The sequence below is a fragment of the Camelus bactrianus genome, chromosome 7 (assembly GCF_048773025.1).
Source record: "Camelus bactrianus isolate YW-2024 breed Bactrian camel chromosome 7, ASM4877302v1, whole genome shotgun sequence".
Taxonomy (NCBI): domain Eukaryota; kingdom Metazoa; phylum Chordata; class Mammalia; order Artiodactyla; family Camelidae; genus Camelus; species Camelus bactrianus.
This window is the reverse complement of record NC_133545.1, coordinates 28,709,106-28,728,441: the sequence shown is the minus strand read 5'-3', so window position 1 is coordinate 28,728,441 and position 19,336 is coordinate 28,709,106. Positions and strand designations below refer to the sequence as shown.

At 40.5% G+C, this 19,336-nt stretch overlaps 1 protein-coding gene across 10 annotated transcripts in view; it reads right to left on the bottom strand.

Moving 5' to 3' along the window:
• Positions 1–19,336, bottom strand: part of CTTNBP2 (cortactin binding protein 2) — a 376,816-nt gene that overhangs the window by 50,903 nt on the left and 306,577 nt on the right. For all 10 annotated transcript variants that reach the window (XR_012508104.1, XM_074367170.1, XM_074367169.1 and 7 more), the window contains 5 exons: positions 15,848–17,510; positions 9,657–9,860; positions 8,112–8,211; positions 5,698–5,848; positions 2,380–2,631 (listed from right to left, as the gene is read on the bottom strand). Coding sequence is in view for 9 of the 10 variants with exons in the window: in XM_074367170.1 (XP_074223271.1) it covers positions 2,380–2,631; positions 5,698–5,848; positions 8,112–8,211; positions 9,657–9,860; positions 15,848–17,510 (2,370 nt within the window). In the remaining variant the exon portion in view is untranslated. The remainder of the gene's footprint in view (positions 1–2,379; positions 2,632–5,697; positions 5,849–8,111; positions 8,212–9,656; positions 9,861–15,847; positions 17,511–19,336) is intronic.

The window sequence follows — 19,336 nt, the reverse complement described above, 5'->3', positions numbered from 1 at the left end:
CAAAATTCATCTTATGCTTCTTAAGAGAATACTGGGAGAGTCAGATTACATGTGACAAAGAGGTCCTATTTCCCTTTACTCAACAAAAGAGCATCCACAAAGCCAGGGTCCTAGGAAGCCACAAAGATCCCATTCTTGATTATAAAAAACATTAGGACTAATGAGAAGTTCATAATTAAAGGGAGGAAGGTATAGCTCGAGTGGTAGAGTGCATGCTTAATATGCATAAGGTCCTGGGTTCAATCCCCAATACCTCCTCCAAAAAGAAATAAACATAATTAACCCTCCCCAAAACAAACAAAACAAAAAAAGCATAATTATGGAGCTGAGTAGCAACACAACCCCCCCCACACCGCCCAGCCCCCTGCTGGGTAGCTCCTCGTGGAGAGCGGGTTCCTCTCCCTGCCTAGCACCAGAGGGTGAGCAGCTAAACATTCAGATCAGTGAAGCTCAGGTTTTGTTTTTTGTTTTGCCTTTTTTAATGTATATTTTTTAATCTTCAGGATGAGTGCACGCACAGCCCACTCCTGTCAGTAATATCTTGCATTATACTCAGATTTTCTTGGGCAGCGGGGAGGTAGGTTGAAAACTACCCCTTCTATGTACCTTTCCACCATCAAATGAGATTCACTGTCTTAGATTAAGGATGTGTTTTCAAATTTAAGCTTTTCATATTTCCCATCCTTGTCTCCCAAACACTTTTATGTCAAATGTCACTGCATCCCAATCAAATCAGTACACATATATATATCAAGTCCACAGAATTTCTGTATTTTTTTTTAAGGGTAAAATGGGAGCAAACTACTACTAACAAGCAGTTCCTCCACGCTGAATTGCATCATGCCTTTTTCTCACTTGTTTAAAAGAAAAAAAAAAAACCAAAGTCCAAAATGAACAGCTTCTGCTCTAGAATATAACAGGAAGTTACCCAACCAGGAGCTCCAAACGCCTATTTCTAGCTATTCCCATATATCTCCATCTGGATGAGCGCATCCCAGCAGTAAACTCCGCATGCCTGAGCCCACATTCTGTCTTCTTGGTCACAAGGACGCCTCTCCTCTCCTCCTTCTGGAAACGTCACAATGATCCTTCTCTTAGGCTCCCTCATTTCCTGCATCGGATCTGCCTTCAATTCTCAGACGCGGCTGTCTATGACCTCTCCTCTCCAGTTATTGCTACGACTCTCATCATCTCTCACCTAGTCTCTTCCCCTGCCACCGATGTTTTCATAACCCCAAGTCTTCTAAATATTATTGCTAAACCAACCAATTTAAACTAGAGAGCTGATGATTCTGCTCCTTTGTGCAGAAGCTTTTGATGGCTTTATTCTGACTAATAAGTAAAGCTCAAACTTCTGCACATGTCACCAAAAGCCCAGGCCGAGCTGGGGACCCCCTGTCTGGTCTCACCTCTCACTCCTCTTCACCAGCTCAGCCGCAGCTGTTGCCCCTCCCGACTCCCAGTCTCTGTTCCTCCTGCACCATCTCAACCACTCTCCCCTCTCAGTGATAAGTGGCCAATGTAACCTGTCCTGCAGGGCCCAAATCATTTCCATCTCCTCTGGAACGAGCCATTTCTGAGCCTAGTATTGCACAACACTGCTCTCTGAAATAAGTGCATTCTCTCTTCCCCGCAAAAAAACCCAAAATTTACATTTTTGTACCATACCAACCACATGTCTATTACCCTTGTTTTAATTTTTTGTGCCTCTCTACCCACCACTTGTCTTGCATCCTAAACCCTTGCCTTGAACTAACAGTTACCTAGTCACATAAATGATTCCTGTGAATATTAGTTTACACAGTGCCTGGTACTCAGGAGCTTCCTGATAGCTGTTCACAGCTGAAGCAGTATTACTGCTAAAGAGATTTAAATAGAAAAAGAAGCAAGAATGAATGGCTTACTATTTCATATTATTTCCTTAATAATCAGAATCTTTCTCTCCTCGAACTGATGAGTGAAATTTAGAGCTCCCTCGTCCACATCGGTGAGACAGCCCAGGCGGTGCTGACAGAGGGAGTTCCCGGTCCAGGGCACGTGTGCTGGAATCCTGGCCTTCCCTCTAATAGCACGGCCTTGGTACTGAGTCCAACAATCCAGGGGACTCAAGACCCACTTTCTCCTCCTAACTTCACATGAGATACAGTGTCTGGAATTACTCCCACGTTTGTCAACAAACTCCAAACTGATTTTTACAGTAAGTTTCATATACGCTTGAACACAAATACCTGCTGGACAGAGAAAAGCCTGTTCGTATTGGTAGCAATGGTATTGCTCAGTCTCCAATTATTCAAGTGAAATACACTCAGTCAATAGCAGACAACTTTGCCATTCATCACATTACCACTGTGTAATGCGGCCAGCTGCTGCCGGACGCACCTTAAAACCTTTCGAAGCAGCAATATGGGCAGCAGTCCAGCCTTCGCTGTCGGCGTGGTTGATGAGGTCTGCAGAAACAACAGGCATGGATGTGCCGCCACCACTCTCTTCTCCCCGATCCAAGTCAAAGACGCCTGATTCAGGCTCCTTGTGCAACACGTTTCCACGGGTGGGTACCCCATGGTACATAAGAAGCTTGAGGCTGTCCACGTTACCAGCATCCACAGCTGCATGAACTGGTGTCCAGCCATCCTGAAAATAAAACAACCAAGGGGGAAAGGGTTGATTACAACATTAATGCTGAGAACAGTGTTATTGAAAGTTCACCTCTAAATGTTCTTGGGCATGGACCACTGAGCTGAGGAAAGCAAGCATTCTGACCCTGAGTGTCACTGATCAACTAAGTTCTCAGACCTCTGTCAATTATTGTATTTTCCACTGCTATGACTCATGTTCGCTACTTTGTAAGAATTTCCTCTTAAGAGTTGACCATTTGGAGGAAACAGATACTGCCCAGGCTAGTAACTAAGTATTATCTATGGTAAAACAAAATCTCAAATTAATATTATGAAAGAGAGTGAACTTTAGCATAAAAATTTTTTTAAATTTATGTTCAAGAATAATGTTATTAGTATGGTACTAAATGAATGCTGTTATAAGCCAGTTTTACTTACAGGGCAGAGTCCTAACTCTAGTGATCTTAAAATTTTATGCCACTCATTCCAGAAGGAAAGATTTTAGATGACAGGGAAAATGAAGACATATAGAAAAAACACAAATAACTTCATGAAATATATGGGGCCCTCTATGGAGTGCTCTGTGATTGCCAACTGGATATTGATAAATCAAGCTTCAAACATGTTCCAGCTGAAATGACTGGCCCCATTCTCTAGAATTTATTACTGTGAAGCCTCAATCATCCACTTAGCTGGCTGCTAGAGCAGACTCAGGACTCTTCAAGGGCAGTGCTTCTCAAAGTGTGATCCACTAACCGGCAGCAGTAAGTCACCTGTAAGCTGTTAGAAATGCAAATTGTTGAGCCTCGTTCCAAACCTACTGAATCAGAAACTCAGGCGCGGAGGTGAGGTCCGGCAATCTGTTTTAGTAGCCCTCTGGGTGAATCTGATGCACTGAAGTTTGACAAACACTATTCCAGGAAAAACCTTGATGCCCTGTGTAGTCTGTCATTTTTATCTCGAGATAGGTCTGCCTTCTACTCAGGTATCCGTCTTCCTCAGATTCTTAAGACTTTCATACAAGAACTGACAATTATTTAGGTGATATGTATTTTGGCTTTGTTTTATTTTCCCTTTGGCATATTTTTTATTTGGCATTTCATATTGCTATACTAAATATTTTCCAGTGAGTTACAAATACAGTACACTCTAAAAAAATAACGGGGTAGAAGACAGTGAGAAAAACAGACAATAAATGGCAACAATCTACATTTAGACTAGTCATACGATTATTGCTAAAGCTGTCCCTGAATGATGGGGATTCTGTCTGGCTCTTTACCTCCTACCAAGGGAGTTGACTTGGCTTAAGACAAGACCAAGGCTGGGCAGTAACTGGAAGACCATATAGTCCCAAGGCACGCCCCAGTCAGGCTGAATGTTTCACACCTTGTTCTTTGGTTCTTTGTTGGGCTGTGGATACTTTTACTTGGGTATCATATCAGCCTTACTTGGGCACCTGGGTGTGAGTGCCCCCGACCTCCCCTAATTTATATGACAAAGGCCATGCAGTCAGTTCTGAAAAACTTGAAGTCTTTCATTTTCCTTTGATTTCTTATTAAAAGCCATGAGAAATAATTAATTATTCCCTCAAGACCCTTCATCAGTTATGCTCTTTATCTCTGTACGTCTAACAACTTCATTCAAGCTTATCAACAACTAGCTTGAGAGCACAGATTTCTGTGTCTTCTAACTTATAGGATGTGACCCAAATTTCTATGTTTCACTTCTTATTTTTCATTCAGATAATGATGTAAAATTCATTCCTTTTTCATATGTAAGGTAGAATTTTGTAATGAACATATACAACACCATAGATTTCTTAAATAAAATATATAAAGCAACAGGAATAAATATAACACTGGACCATTTTCTCAGATTTTCAAAAATAAATAGGAAATTAAAAAAAAAACCCTTTAGCAATAGGACTCAATGGACAGTGTTTATATCTAGCTTATAATACACCTCTGGTTATACTACTAATTGTTGGTTTTCTTTTGAGAAATTACTTAAGAAAACCCAGGATCTAAGAGTGACCTTAAAATAGATAATGCACCTTTTTATCCTAGGAAATTTTAAGGGTGTTTCCTGTGAAATGGATGCACAGTATAGTCAACTCTCTATTCATAGAAGAGATTCAAGGTTCTGATAACCTTTGGAGATTAAAATGTCTATACTTGTATTTTATCAGGAATATGTTGAAGGGTGGTAATTATTACACTTCTAACATTCTGGGAATCTGCAAGAAAAAAAAAAAAATTCCTGAGCCCAGCCCAGTGAAGAGCAGATTATGATGGAAGCTCCTTAACCCCTCCAGCCCTTGGATGGGTCCCCACTGGAGAAGGCATCTCAGTGTGCGAAGGGCTGATTTCTCCATCCTCAGGTCTATCACGACAGACTGATGAAGACAGATTTGGGGGGGTTAATTGAAAAGCTTGTTTCAAATTCATTTCTGCGTGGCTGAGCCGGAGGTATTATCCAAAGACTCTTCTGAGGATCAGACTCGAAATTTCTTCCTCTGCTAAGTCTTTGACTTCACTCTGCATCCTGCACAGGTGCTATCAGAACTGTGTGGGACAGAGCCAACAGCTACCTCTGCCTGTCAGGTTTCACATGGATTTTCACATGCAGTGCTTCAAGTCCTGAGGCACGTTAGACAATGACCCTGAACTCTGTGAGGTGCTGCACAATCTGAGCAACAACAAACATCAGTTCTCAGAGGAAAAGTGATCACCAGCAACCCTCCTCTAAGTGCTGGCAATGGGTAAGCTCTTGTCACAAAATTTGCTTCTGTTTCCACATGTTATAAGTGAGTATTACTGTGGACGATGATGATGACCTCGGTGACAGCTGACCTTTGCTGACTGCTTACAATTCCAGGCCCTGCACCAACTATCTTAAAAAGATAGGCTAATGAACAAGCTTTTCATGATCAGATGCTCAGAGGCCAGACAATGTCCTTACCCAATATCCTCATAGCAGGACAAAACAAAGCAACCTCTATTTTAACCTATTTCATTTTTCTAGCAGTAGAGTTCGTGAACACATTGTAAGTTATAGGACAAAACCCAAGACAGGTACTCACTCTGGTTTTTACACTTCGGTCAGTTCCAGCTTCCAACAAGAGTTTAATACATTCTTTATTTCCATTTTTACAGGCCAGGTATAGAGGTGTCTGTCCTCCATCAGCAGCATGATTAATATTAGCATCATATGCAATTAGTAATTCTACACACCTAAACACAAGATTATGACTGATTACATACAAACTGGGTTTGATTTCTAAAGTACCACCTGACCAAGATGTCACACAGAAAATGCTAGAGCTATGTCGCATATTTACAGCACTTACTATAGACATGTATACACACACAAATACCAATTGTTGGTCTTATTATATGGATACTATTTTTAACAAGCCTAGAAGATGTATTTTAATCACTCCCATGAAAATTTAACACAGCAGCTCTGATCAAGTGTGAATACCTGGCTTATGACACTTCTCTGTAACCAGCTTATAAAAGTGCAGTCTTTGGAATATGTTTAACTGTGCTTGACATATACATTATTTGTGGTTCAAAATAGTTTGAACCTTGAAAAAAAAGTCAGGCTGCTGAGTCATTCTGCGATTTTCACTTGAGAAAATAATTATAAATAGCTCAGACAGCAGGGCACCATGTGCCTCCACTATAAAAGGCAGCGCAGAGAGAGAGAGAAAAGGGCTGTTTTGGGGAGAAAAGACAGCAGAGGCTGTCCTGTCTCAAGTGGGGCTAGTTTACAAGGAAAAAGACACAGCTAAGCAGAAACACATTGCCCTGAGAATCAAGAAGGACAGAAAGGAGGTAAATTCAAGACTTCATGGCACTTAGGAGCTAGCTTCATTTTTTGCAAAATGAGATAAAATAAACTTAGAAAAGAGGGCTTAAATCAATCAGATTAAGAAAATTCACAACTTCGTTTTTCTGCTTGGATGCATGTTTTTTCTTGGCTTTCCTTGGCGATATTTGGTTTTTTTATACATATTTTAAAACTAAGTTGCATACTAATGTGCATACCTAATCCTGTTTAAATTAATCAAGCCTATGGCTTTCCCCAGAGCTCTCCCTTTTTGCAAGGCCATCCAGGCCTCCATTCTCATGACTGTTACACTATCCAAGCAAGTGGCCCTACAGATTGCCTGATGAAGTAAAAATAAAAGTTAAAGTCGAGCCCAGAAGGAGAATCTCTCTTGGAGGACTTAGGATACATGCAAAAAGTAAGCAAGATCAGTAGCTCAGGTCCTCAATAATAAATTCAATGTGATGAGATATGTGTTAGACATGCAGAAAAAAAAAAAAGTCTACTTTAAGGATGTACTTCGAATTTTTAAAAATTTACATTTATGACTAATAACATTATTGTAAAACTTAAAACCCATATTTCAAGAATTCTGAGATTTGTTAAAGGAAATATTTCTATTGGGATGGTAAGAAAAAAGGCTGAAACAGCTTTCATTCCCCACAGCCTGTCATCTCAGCACAGGCAGAGAAAGCAATTTTGCTATATTCCAGCTTATTATTATAATATGACTTGATTTTAAAACGTTGTCTACATTCAACTGACTTATTAAGCTACTGAAGAAATCACTGCTAAACTTACGCATATTTTAATTGACAGGCTCTTTTCAGTTTTGTGCTCTAATTTCTTTCAGTATGAAAGTCCTTGCTTCAGTTTTTTAAAAAATGATAAAACAAGGTGAATAACTGGGATTTAATACTGAATAAATTGCCAGTAGGAAGTTAAGGTTATTACAAATAATACATTAAGGCCATCACACATAAAAAGGCTTTTTTTTGTGTTGCGGTGGTAGAGAATAGTGAACAATGACGTGTTCAAGGCTATTATATAATCACGCATACAGTCGCCGTCCCAAGCTGCAGGTTTCACATCTATAGATTCAACCAACCCCGGGTGGAAAATGTCTGGAAAAGAATTCTCAGAAGTTCTAAAAAGTGAAACGAATTTGTTGCATGCTCACAACTATTTACATAGCATTTACATGGTACGAGGTATTATAAGTAATCTAGAGGTGATTTAAAGTATATCGGAGGATGTGTGTAGGTTACATGCAGATACTGCACCATTTTACATAAGGGATTTGAGTGTCCTCGGAATTTGGTATCCGTAGGAGGTCCTGGAATCAATCCCCCATGGGTAGGAGGAACGACTTCACGCTGACATACTAAAAATAATCTCCTTCAGAAGCAAGTTCATTCACATAAGGTTTGGAAACAGCGTTATTTCTCTTCTTCACTTCCTTCACATACAACTATTATTAAGAAGAGCAAATTTAGGATCCTGCTTTGCATTTAAATCCTCAAATACGTTTAGCTGAACATAACTGCTGACGACTCTTAAGCACTAGTTTACACATTCAGCCAGAACTAAAATATGTGTGCAAATTATAAAGAGTCTCTTCTCACAGGGGAGGGAAAAAAAAGAATTAAGAGCATCACTTACTTGAAATGTCCCTGAGCAGCTGCAGCACACAAGGGTGTGAAGCCATTTTTATCAGCAGCATTGACTTGGGCTTCTGCATTCAGCAGCAATCTCACACAGTCTATGGATTTGAATAGAAAGCCATTTTAATTCCTTGCTTAGAGTTATGATGAGCCAAACTCTATACAAGTTGTAGGCAGACACTAACCCCAAGGGACCTCTCCCATGCACAACTCATCTGACAATTCTTTCAGGGCTCACGTGAGACTTCACAACGTATTTTACAGAGAAAGCAGTCTCTCTTCCCCAGGATTGTAACACCCTAGACTCACCAACTAAAACACGATTTCTTTTTTTTTTCGGGGGGGATGGGGTGCACACAGGAAGAGCTGCTTTGTAAAGAGTTGCTGATGAGTGAAGGGATTGTCACATGTCAGGAAATGTTTTGCCAGATTTTTCCATTAGCCAATCCCAGAAAATAACATTACTGGATGGAGAACTAAATCCATTTACCCAACTGATATATCATTCTTTGTATTTAAATAGTTAAATTCTTATTTTATGGTGCTTAATTTAATCTTTAAAATGCTTTTGTGTAGTGGCCACCCTACACTTAACTCTATGAATGAGGATCAAAGAGAACCCACAGACAGTCACCAGATTCTAGCATAAATATCACCCAGACCTCATGTTCCACATGTTATTTACTCCACTGAAATTTCTCTACATTGGAGAAAATTGCCACAGTACTTTTGATGAAGCATTCCAAAATACTTTTAAAATAATGAGCTATCTTCCTAGTTCACTAGAATCTTCCATGTAGTCCACTCAGACATAGTGAAGCTCCGAAAACTTCCAAGAAAGCCACATTATCTGAATTAACTGATGATCACAGAGCCTACATAAGCAATACTGTTTGACTTTGAATTTGCCATCAAATCATCTCTCTACCTGCACCACCATGTGTTTTAGTATATTGGACTATAAGATTTGCTTTTTAAGGAACAAGATTAATTCCCTGACTTTATCGATATGTTGTTTATAGTTGTATAACTTCTTAGCTCTCTTAAAAAATTCAAATAACTATAAATTGTTCCAACTAAAGAACAATTTCAGACCCAGGACCTTCCTAACCACTAACACTTTCCCTCACTGCAGCATGCGCTAAAGCCCCAAGGCTTTGCTTTCACAGACATCAGGCATTTCTAACAGACAAATTAGAGCTATTTCATCCTGGGCAAAGTGATCACAGATGGAGGGCTTTATCCCAAATGTGCTTTACAGTTACTAGACCCCCAATTCTATATACACAATACATTTCATTATCATAAAATAAAAATAACTTCTTGCTACTCGCAAAATTTTACATTATTACAGAATGGTACAATTTGGATTTTTTAAATGTTTATAAAATCTTTAAATCATGTGAAAAATTATTTATTCTACCTGTAAGAGAAAACTGAAACCTAAATGAACCTTTTGATCATAACAATGGTTCCAAGTACTTAAACTCTCCACCCTTCTTCAAGAGGCCGATACAATGAGGTAAGATCGCACCGTCTTTACCTGTATGTCCATTCTTAGCAGCAGAATACAAGGCAGAATGGCCATCTTCACAGGAGTTATTAATGTCCAGTCCTTCTTCATTAAGCAGCATTGATAATAAAGTGACATTTCCCTGGGCAGCAGCTTGCTGAAGAAGGGTGGGCCTGCCAGCCAGGGGGGCAGGACCACCACTCATTAGCAAAGGGGTTAGGGAGGGTGACCAGCCTGTGGGTTAAAGTGACCCTAGTTAGAGAGTAGGAGCAAGGAAGAGAGACAGCTATTACCCACTCCCTTCTGAATTACACACACACAGACATATCAACACGTATCCCTAGAGGATTATGTGGTTTCTAACATTATCCATCTGTTAATATTTACTTAGCACAAATAGGTACAGTTATTTCCATCTTGTATCTGCTGCTAGTTAATTTAACATACACAGTAACAAATTATTTTTAGTTGTCAGTCTTGCACAGATTAAGTGTTAAAAAATGACGGGTTTTAGGAAACTAAGACAGCTATCTCATTTTAAAAGCTCAATTTCCTCTTCAGGATTTCAAAACAACTTGAATTTAAAAGTTACATACAAATTTCCTCAGTTTCAGTATCAACTGATTATCTTTAGGAATAAGATAGAAATAATTCTAAGAAACAGACATTTTCCTTTTTCTACAATGTTTTGGAGGTACTTAATTATAAATTTAACATAAATCATTGAGATGGACCAAATACTGTCAAGGAATCTATTTACATTCCTTGAATTCCCTTATTTGGGAAGAAAATTAATGGGCAACTAACTATTATTCAGTATCAGGAGCTAACAGAAGTACAACATATATAGAAGATACCAGCACAAATACTCAATACAAATTTTGAAGACTGTATCATCTGGCCATCTTCACAACATTTTGTACCAAAAACTTTTAATCAGCCAACAAAACAGGACACTCTACCATAGAATTTTAACAAAAGTCATATGAGTTATCATAGTTAGAGATTTCTCATCAGTATTTAGCAGCTTTAGAAGAGAATCTGTTAAGTGTATGAAGTCGGCTGCATATAGCATGGAAAATTTTCTGAATTCTTCCTTGATCAAAAGGCTGTAAAAACAGTAAAGTAAAAATGTTTATTTAACATGATATATAGGTACTTGGTGTATTTTAGGCTTAAATACAATTAAGCTTCAAAATAAGTCCTTTTTCTTTCTTCTTTATGGAGCCCCCAAAACCTCAGAATAAAGTTGGTGTGTCTATGGGGGTACACGTGCCCAACATCACTCCTGGGGTACATTTTCCATTTGGTAACAGTCTCTGTAGTAAGATACAACAGGTGGATCTTTTCTGTTCACTGCACCTTGGTATCAGGATAATATTCTAAGTACATGGGTGTTATAACATGTAATAAATTCTTATAATCGAATCTTAAGTTATTGGCCTTAAATTAGTTCCATAAATATTAAAAAGGTGCATATCAAAGTATTTCTCAGCATTTAAAACATTCTTTGAAAAAAACAAAGCAGTTTATACAAATGAAACTAGTTTCTTACTAAAAACTGGATATTAAATCTTCAAAATCAATTATTTGGATCCATGAGTAATTTATTATATTTATTCTGTTAGACTGCAATGATGTAAAATTCAAATGCTTATGAAATTAAATATTTAATCTAAATTTTATTATATTTTCCCATTGATATTCATTAGTTCTTCTTACAAAAGTAGGATTTTTACTTCATACTTACAAGAAGGCTCCTCTCTGGTACATTTTACCTTTTGTATTTTCTTAAAAACAAACAAACAAAAAAAGCCCACAAAAATTAAATCAGTACTTATTAGAAATGGATGATAAACAGAGAAATTATAAACACCAAGGTATGAAACCTTGATTGCAAAGCAAACACAAAAGCAATTTGAAGGCATTGCACTGCAGTCCTCTATGGAGTAGATGGCAATGTGGCTCACGCTCAATCTGTCTGTCTCACCTGCCTTCCTTCCTCCCCATCTCTAATCCATCCTCCCTTCCCCCTCTCTCTTCCTCTCTCTTTCCCACCCCACCTCTGTCTCACCCCAGGGGCACCAATTCTTGATATCCTTTTAAGAGTATCAATAGGCGTATATTAAATAGTTTGCGATTCGTTTGAGTTTTGTTTTCATTCCTCTTTTTTCAATACAATTTGGGGGACTAAATATAATAAAATATAAATTATAAATATAAATATACTTTAACTGTTTTAATGGAAATATTCAATAAGGGATATAATTTCCTGGGAAACCCTATTTTTAATGCTAAGCTATCTGAAAAAACAAATATTTTATTCAAATTTTTTTCTCAATCTTTAGACCATGCAAGAGTCTTATAGTTCTATTATACAAAACTCTAGAAGAATACATATGAATTTTATTTTCTTCTTTTAAATACATTTAAAATCTTTAACAAAAGAGAAATGCTTTGTAAATACCAAGTATTCTTAAAGTTTAAATATATTTTTTTAATCTCCACTATCATTTCCAATTTTCTCCAGCACAGGCAAGCTGAAGTTGTTATAATACATCCTGCTATAACGATGGGAAAAATAAAATAAAACTTCATCATGAGACTTTAATTGTTCATTTGAAACCCCCAACAACAATAACAGTGATAATATTTAGTTAACTGGTTAAGTAACAGTTAAGTGATGAAAGACCAGACCTGCAGTCATACAGCTACTTTAATGATGTTAGAAAAAGGTCATTCAGCTTTGCGTTGTCATGTGCAAACATTAGTAAAGGTGAGCATCTTGCAGAACATGCAGTGGTGAAGGGAACAGACAGAACATGCAATGGCAGAGGAGTTGAGAACAGCTTCTGGCATCAGCTTCAGAGTGTGGAGAAGGTTAATGTCATAGCTCAGTTCAATTTCGTTTTCTGATTTAGCCTTTAAGCCAATAAAACATGGAGGATAATTTTTTAAATGTATGCTTACCTAAGGAAAAAAATCTCAATCAAATTAAATAAAATGTGTCAAATAATAATTAAAACAAAACAAAACAAAACAGAAAAACATTTCCAAGGGTATGGAAACTCAGCTGCGTGGGGTGATTTCTGGTTTAGGCCTCTGTTCACCTAACAATTAAAATGTGTTCATTGGACAAGTTCAGGAGGAACAAGAAATTCTAATTCGTTTAGAATTTTAAATGTTGTTTAAAAATTTAACATTTGGCCATAAAATTGTTTTCAATTTTATGAGTGAGAGTAATTTACAACACAATTATTACAATGCTATCTTTTGTCATCACAGTTCTCCTTGGTGCTTTAATGTAATCATAATCGTTTATCATAGATTTAGGCAGACATAGAAACAGATTTTTAGAGTCTGAAAGATCATGGGATCTAATGGTTTTCTAAGGAGGGAGAGGTAGTAAACTGCTAATTGGAAAATTCAACAGGCAAGGTTAATAAATCTTTCTCGTTTGGCCCCTACTACTTTTTTGGTTCAGTGCTTTCATTTTTAGATGGAAAAGCTAATGGCTCAGAGAGAATTCGCTCTCAAGGGTAATACCTAGAAAGGGGCAGAAATGGACTAGCACTGCCTTTTTCCATTCAGTCCAGTGCTTTTTTCAGCACTGAAATTGGAACAGACATCCACCAGGTATTTGGCAGATGTGCTCTGTCCCTGTGTCCTGCCCTTACCAACCACAATGGCAATAGCGGTAGTTCACAAGATTAATGCCCATCAATGAGCCTATGATCTGGAGAGGCACAAGCTCACCCAGGCACAGGTAGGTCAAGAATCAGGATGGAGGGCACTCTGGTGCTTCCTACTTGCAACAGGGCATCTAAATCGAAAATAGAGTTGAGATCTTCTATCTCATTTGGAAAGTTTAGGTTGACCCACTTCCCTGGTTGAGCTGTACACCCCAATTATGTAACTGTAATAACACCTCCATCCCCAAATAGACTGGATGTTCGGTAAACACTTGCTGAATGACTAACAACCTCCGCTGTCTCCATTTCCCCCTCATAAACTCCATCTTCTAATCAAATGACAGAAGCTTGTTGTCCTACCACAGGTAATCCTGCAGTTCTGGGAATATTTTGGCCGAAGTGCAAAATCAGAGGACAGAAAACGAGGACCAGTTTCACAGATCTTCAGTGACTGCTATTTCTCTGCTGCCACTATTTATTCTCTCTTGTCCTCTAGACACAAGCAAGAGCCATTTTCAGAGGAGTTATAGCTCTTTTATCCCAAATTCCACTGTATCCTAGGCAGGTCTTCCTGGTGAATATATAATTGACTAGGAATTCTCGGACTTTAAAGGTTAACTTAAAGTCCTGCTGATGAACCAGTCTTCAGCCATGGATCCTGGTTTTAAAGCTTTTCCACTGAGACCAAAGGGCTCGTGCAGCTGAACCCTGGAGCACAGTGATGACCGAGGCAACTACCGACAAAGCATAAGGGTACAAAGCCAAGATGGCTTCATATTTTTTAAAAACTGACAAAGTTTATATATCCAGGAAGTGTTTTCTGTTTTATAGCCTATGCATTTATGTCAATAGCACTGCCAGGGCTCCAAACATTTTTGGAACTTGTGTTTTGCAACTGCCCTGAAAATTTATAACACGTTCTTGGATTCTCCTGAACGGTAGCAAAAATTCCTCCTTTGAGGATGTATTTAACTTGTGAGAAACAGCTAACATCATTTTAGGGCATGAGAAAGGCTGCTCAGCTCAGTAATACCATTTTGGATAAAAACTATGGAACGCTGAATGGTTGTAAAGACTTCACAAAGTACTACTGAAGTCAATTCTAAAGCAAATTTTCAATATTCTTTAAGCAACAGTATCATTGAAGCAGTAATATCACCTCTATTTACTCATCACGCATGCTGCTCGAAACTCAACACCATGCTCTTTGCACATGTTTTGATATTCAGTCCTCCCAATAGCCACCCTTCCCCTGTATGAGTAGCGTAAGCTCCATATTAAGGATGAGAAAACCTGCTCAGTTCAAGAAAAATCACCCAAAACACACAGCTGTAAATGGCAGAGCCTAGATTCCAATGCAGATCCGACTGCCAGCAAAGCCCATGATGCTTCCATTTCCCAAGTCTGCCCCTTAAAATACAAATACAGCTTCTCGAGGAGCTTGATTTCAAAGAGACAACTTCGAATTGGACAAATAAGTCCTGTTTCACTGCTCCCATTACCTGGTGATTACCAAGTCAAGTGCAGTTTTTTTTATGCCCACTCTTCTTCCTAATTTTAAATATAACACTGTTCAAATCTTCCTTTATTTCTCAACAACCATCTCTGCTAATCACTAAGATCCTGTGGTAGGAGAGACTCTTGCAAAGTTTCAACAGAACTATGAGACTGTAACATTATTTTAGAGCTACATTTACTCAGTGGAAAATGAACCCAGCCATGTCAGTTAAAAGCAAAGCTTCCTCTAACACTGTAAAACAAAAGGGAAAAATTCAGTTCTTTATCGACTCTTTGTTCAAGAGTCCAGATTAAGTGACTTCATAAACCACATATGCAATGGAAACCTTCTCTAATACAGCCCACATGCTATGTTATACATCTGTGCTTAAGTGTTAGAAGATGGCAGGTCTAAACACAGTAAACCGACAGCTTTTGAGATAAACTAAACTTAGAACAGAGATGTACAAACATACACACTCTATTTTTGAGGTTAAAGAAAGTTAACACCAAACTGATACGAAACTTAGGATGTAACAATTACAGGATGCATATAATCAATTTGATAATCCGAGGGAAACTGTAGTGTTAATAGCTACATTAAAGCATTCTCTCAAATGTTATCTCAGGAGGGACAGAACTGAACATACACCGTTTGGTGATGGCTCACTTATAGCGAAGTCCTGTGAGATAAATATTTAATAAGAAGGAATAGTCTTTCCTCCCATGGAAATGCTTCAGTCTCTCTAAATTAACGGTCTCCATGTGCTCCAAACCACTACTTTCAGGTTATTTTAAAAGAAGAAAGCACTTAGCATAACAAAACCGCAATTCATATAGCAAGATGAATCACCATACCCCGGAGCCTTTAAAGAAAAATACAAAGGAAAAAAAAGAGAGAGAGAGAAGAAACAAATAGGGGGAAAAAGTATCAAATTAAAAAAAAAGTTTCAAGGCAACGTGAAGGAAACAAAGGCAAGTGACAGACAGGCCACATTCTTAAAGAAGGGTATAATATTTCAAGCCCTTTACCTGATGCTGTTACCAGGAGGCTGTCTGAGGCACCTGCTCTACAGGTGGAGGGACTAACAGGGTTTATGGAAGAACAAAAGGCAATGGTGGTGGGAATGACAAGGGAACTTTCTGAACATGCAGGTTGGTTCAGTCCAGGGGTTTCAGCAGGCCAGGCACCCACCTGAGACGTGGCCAGGGCTGAAACGGCACAGCCTGCAGGTGCCACAGTTAAATCTATGGACGGTTTTGGTGGCAGCTGAGGGGAGGAAGATTTAGGGAGAGTCTCCTCACTTATTACCCTGTTCCCTTGTGGCAAACCGGCAGGAGGCGAAGCCACAGTTTTGTTATCAGCTTTGGCCCCTGCACTGGAGGCCCTGCTGCTATCCATGATAACCTTGAGTTGGGGGTGTGGTGGAGAAGGAGTTTGGGAGAGCCCTGGCTTTTTTGGAGGGATGGGAGGAGGGTTTCCTCTGTCAACTCGTGCTACCCCGGGAGTCTTTAAGCTGGTCCGACCAACCGGGGGGTAGGTGCCAACGTCCCCCGTGGGGGACACTCCGGGCCTCGGGGGCGCTCCCGCTGGAGGGCTCGTGAATCTCGACAGGGCTTGGGTCACAGTATTCCGAGCTAGCTGTTTGGCCACTAGGTTGTCACGACTTGTAGGAGACACGTCCCGGGACGGAGGACTTTGGGTAGTGTTTCCATTTTGGTCTGGGTCATTAGCGTTGCCCTGGAATCGAAATCGAGCCGCCTGGATTCGCGGGTTCAGGCCAGGGTGCAGAGAGGCGTTGGCACACGGTGAATGTAAACTGTGCGGCGGCAGCGGCGGGGCGGGCGCGCCGCCCTGGGGAGCCTGGCCGGGCGCGTGCACGGCGGGCGGGGCGGCGGGCCCGGGGAGCGGGGCTGTGCCGCTGGTTACATCTGTGGTTGAGCCTGTGCTGGGGCCATTTTCCTCAATTCTTTTTGTACTTGGAGGCGGGGCGGTGGGCAGGGAGGAGACCATCAAGTCACCGTGGGAAGCCTGCCTGTCGATACCCGGTCTGACCAAGGCGGCCCCGACGCCCACATTCCCTTTCGTGGTGGCGGAAACTAGGGGGGTCCCCGCGGCGGGCTTTACAGGCACGGTCAAAGGCAGCTTCTTCATGGGGTCTGCGCTCTCTATCACTAGGTCCGTCTGGCACGCAACAGATCTTGTCATCGGTCCTTCCGTTCCCACGGATATGGAGACCAAACGCCTATCTTTTGCCTTCCGGGGGAGAGAGAGGCTGGGCTTGCTGTCATTTCCCCTTTTCAGTTGCTCAATCATCTTCTTCATCTTGTCTATCTCCTCTTTGAGGTCAGTGGTGTGTGCTTCTTCTCGGTGCAGCTTGGCACGGAGCTGTTCCCGCTCCGTGTCAAACTCAGAGAGCTGTTTTTCCATCTGCGCTTCCATTTCTGTGCTTCTTCGTTTCTCAGCGGAGAGCTCCTCTTCTAACGCACTCGTCTTTTTCTTCTCCTCTTCCAGTTTGGCCATCACCTCTTCCAGCTTCTGGGCCTCCTCTATGACTTTGCCCGAGAGCTGCTTGCACTCCTTGACCAGCATCAGGACCACGTGCTTGTTCTTGCCCCGCTCCTCCTCCAGGCGGGAGGCCAGCTTCTTGTGCTCTTGCTCAAGGGCTTGGAGCTGAAGCTTCTCCATCTCCAGCTGAAAGAAATTCACAGGACAACCCCGATTAATAGGCAGAGGATTCTTTCAGCCAAAGAAGTGGAGAGATTTTTATTAACTTTCTAACAATTACGTGGTTTGGGTTAGCTAAAAAATGCCACATTTCTGAAATGTGTTGTGCTATGACAGATATTTTAAAGACTCACTAAAATTAAAAAAGATGTAAATGGTTTTAAGAAAAAAATGTTTACATTTCAGCAGTAGAGAATTGTATTAGAGACAAATGTATTATAGGGAACTACAGAAAAGGGGAACAGTAATCTGATGCTTCTAATTACAGTTCAGAAAGGTCTGCTTTTGTAAAAACAGAACTTTGAAGAAACTGATGTTCTTTAATCCTTTTTTAAGGTTTAATGCCTTAAAATGACCAATCTTTGAGGTACGGCATAATGAAAAGCGTCAAAAACAGGACTTCAGTTAAAACTCTAAGCAAGTATACTTGCTAATTTTAATACTTAGCTTTTTAAAAACTTCTTTGCACTTATGATGGGTTGCTGTAAACATCATGTAAATCATATGTGAAAGTTTTCTGAACTTATAAGAAATATCTTCATAGACATAGAGTCAATTATCAGTGAACCTCAAGACTGACCTCATCTACTCCTTTAATCGCTCACTTAGCTCCCATCACTCTGGTCCCCTGGTGTTTCTTGAACGGCATCTTGCTTCAGGGTCTTTGATCTTGATGCTCTGTCTAGAACTTCCAACACGACCTGCCATGTAGGGCCTCTGCACTGAGCAGCCTGTGCACCGCACCAGGGTGACCAGCTCTGGGGATGGATGGGGCCAAAATCCAGCCCTGCCTACTTACCATGCCGTCTGCCCCGGCCTGGGGCTGCACCTGCCTAGAAAGAATGGCGCCTTTTCCTTCACAAAAGGGCTCTGTCTGCTCACCAAGCCACAGGCCCCAGGATTTAGCCTTTCCAAAGCAACATTTGCCTAATTGATCAATGGAGAGAAGGAGCTTTTAAAAACCTTTGTACCACCAGATGGGGCTTTCTAATATGCACAAAAACACCCAGCAGCACAAAAGGCTGGCTCCTTATTTCCTTCAGGCCTCTGCCCAGCTGTCACCTTCACAGTGAGCCTGCCCTCACCACTCTGTGGGAAAAACAGTCCCTCCCACCCTTGTACTTTGGTTAGTACCTGCCTACTCCCACTAGAATGTGACTCCATGAGGGCAGGGGGCTGTGTCTTCTTTGTTGCTGTGTCCCCAAGACCTAGAGCGGTCTCTGGTACACAATGGTGCTCAACAAATTGTTGACTGAATGAATGAAATTAACACAGAAACATCAAACTTCCAAACACTGATGGCCTTTCTGGGTACACAGGCCTCACAGAGGTTTGCCCAGGTTTCTCACTTCCCTCCAGGCAATGTCTGACATGAGATGCTCTCGAGGGACACAGCCCAAGCAGGGCTGCAGTAGTCAAGCTGGTCCACATGCCTTACTTTCCCCGCTAGAGAAGTGTTCCACTGGTGGTCCACAAAGGGCCTTAAGGTTCATCAAGGTTAAGGTAGACTTACCTGATTAAAGACATGGAAAGGACTCCCCCACCATCTGGCTCCCAGATGTTACATACAATTATATTCTTAGTTTTAAGTCATCAGTAACAGAGGAAGGAGATGCTTGTATGATCCATCAGTTAAGGATATTCTCCTGTTTCTCACCCTGCTGAGGAACTCCATTTCTCCATTCCCCTCATCATCAGTCACAGGGTTAGAAGGACAGACTGGCTCATTGCCCAAGGAGCAGTCAGAGATAGCACTTATTTACTTTGGGATTCTCCCTGCTTTGAAGAAGCTG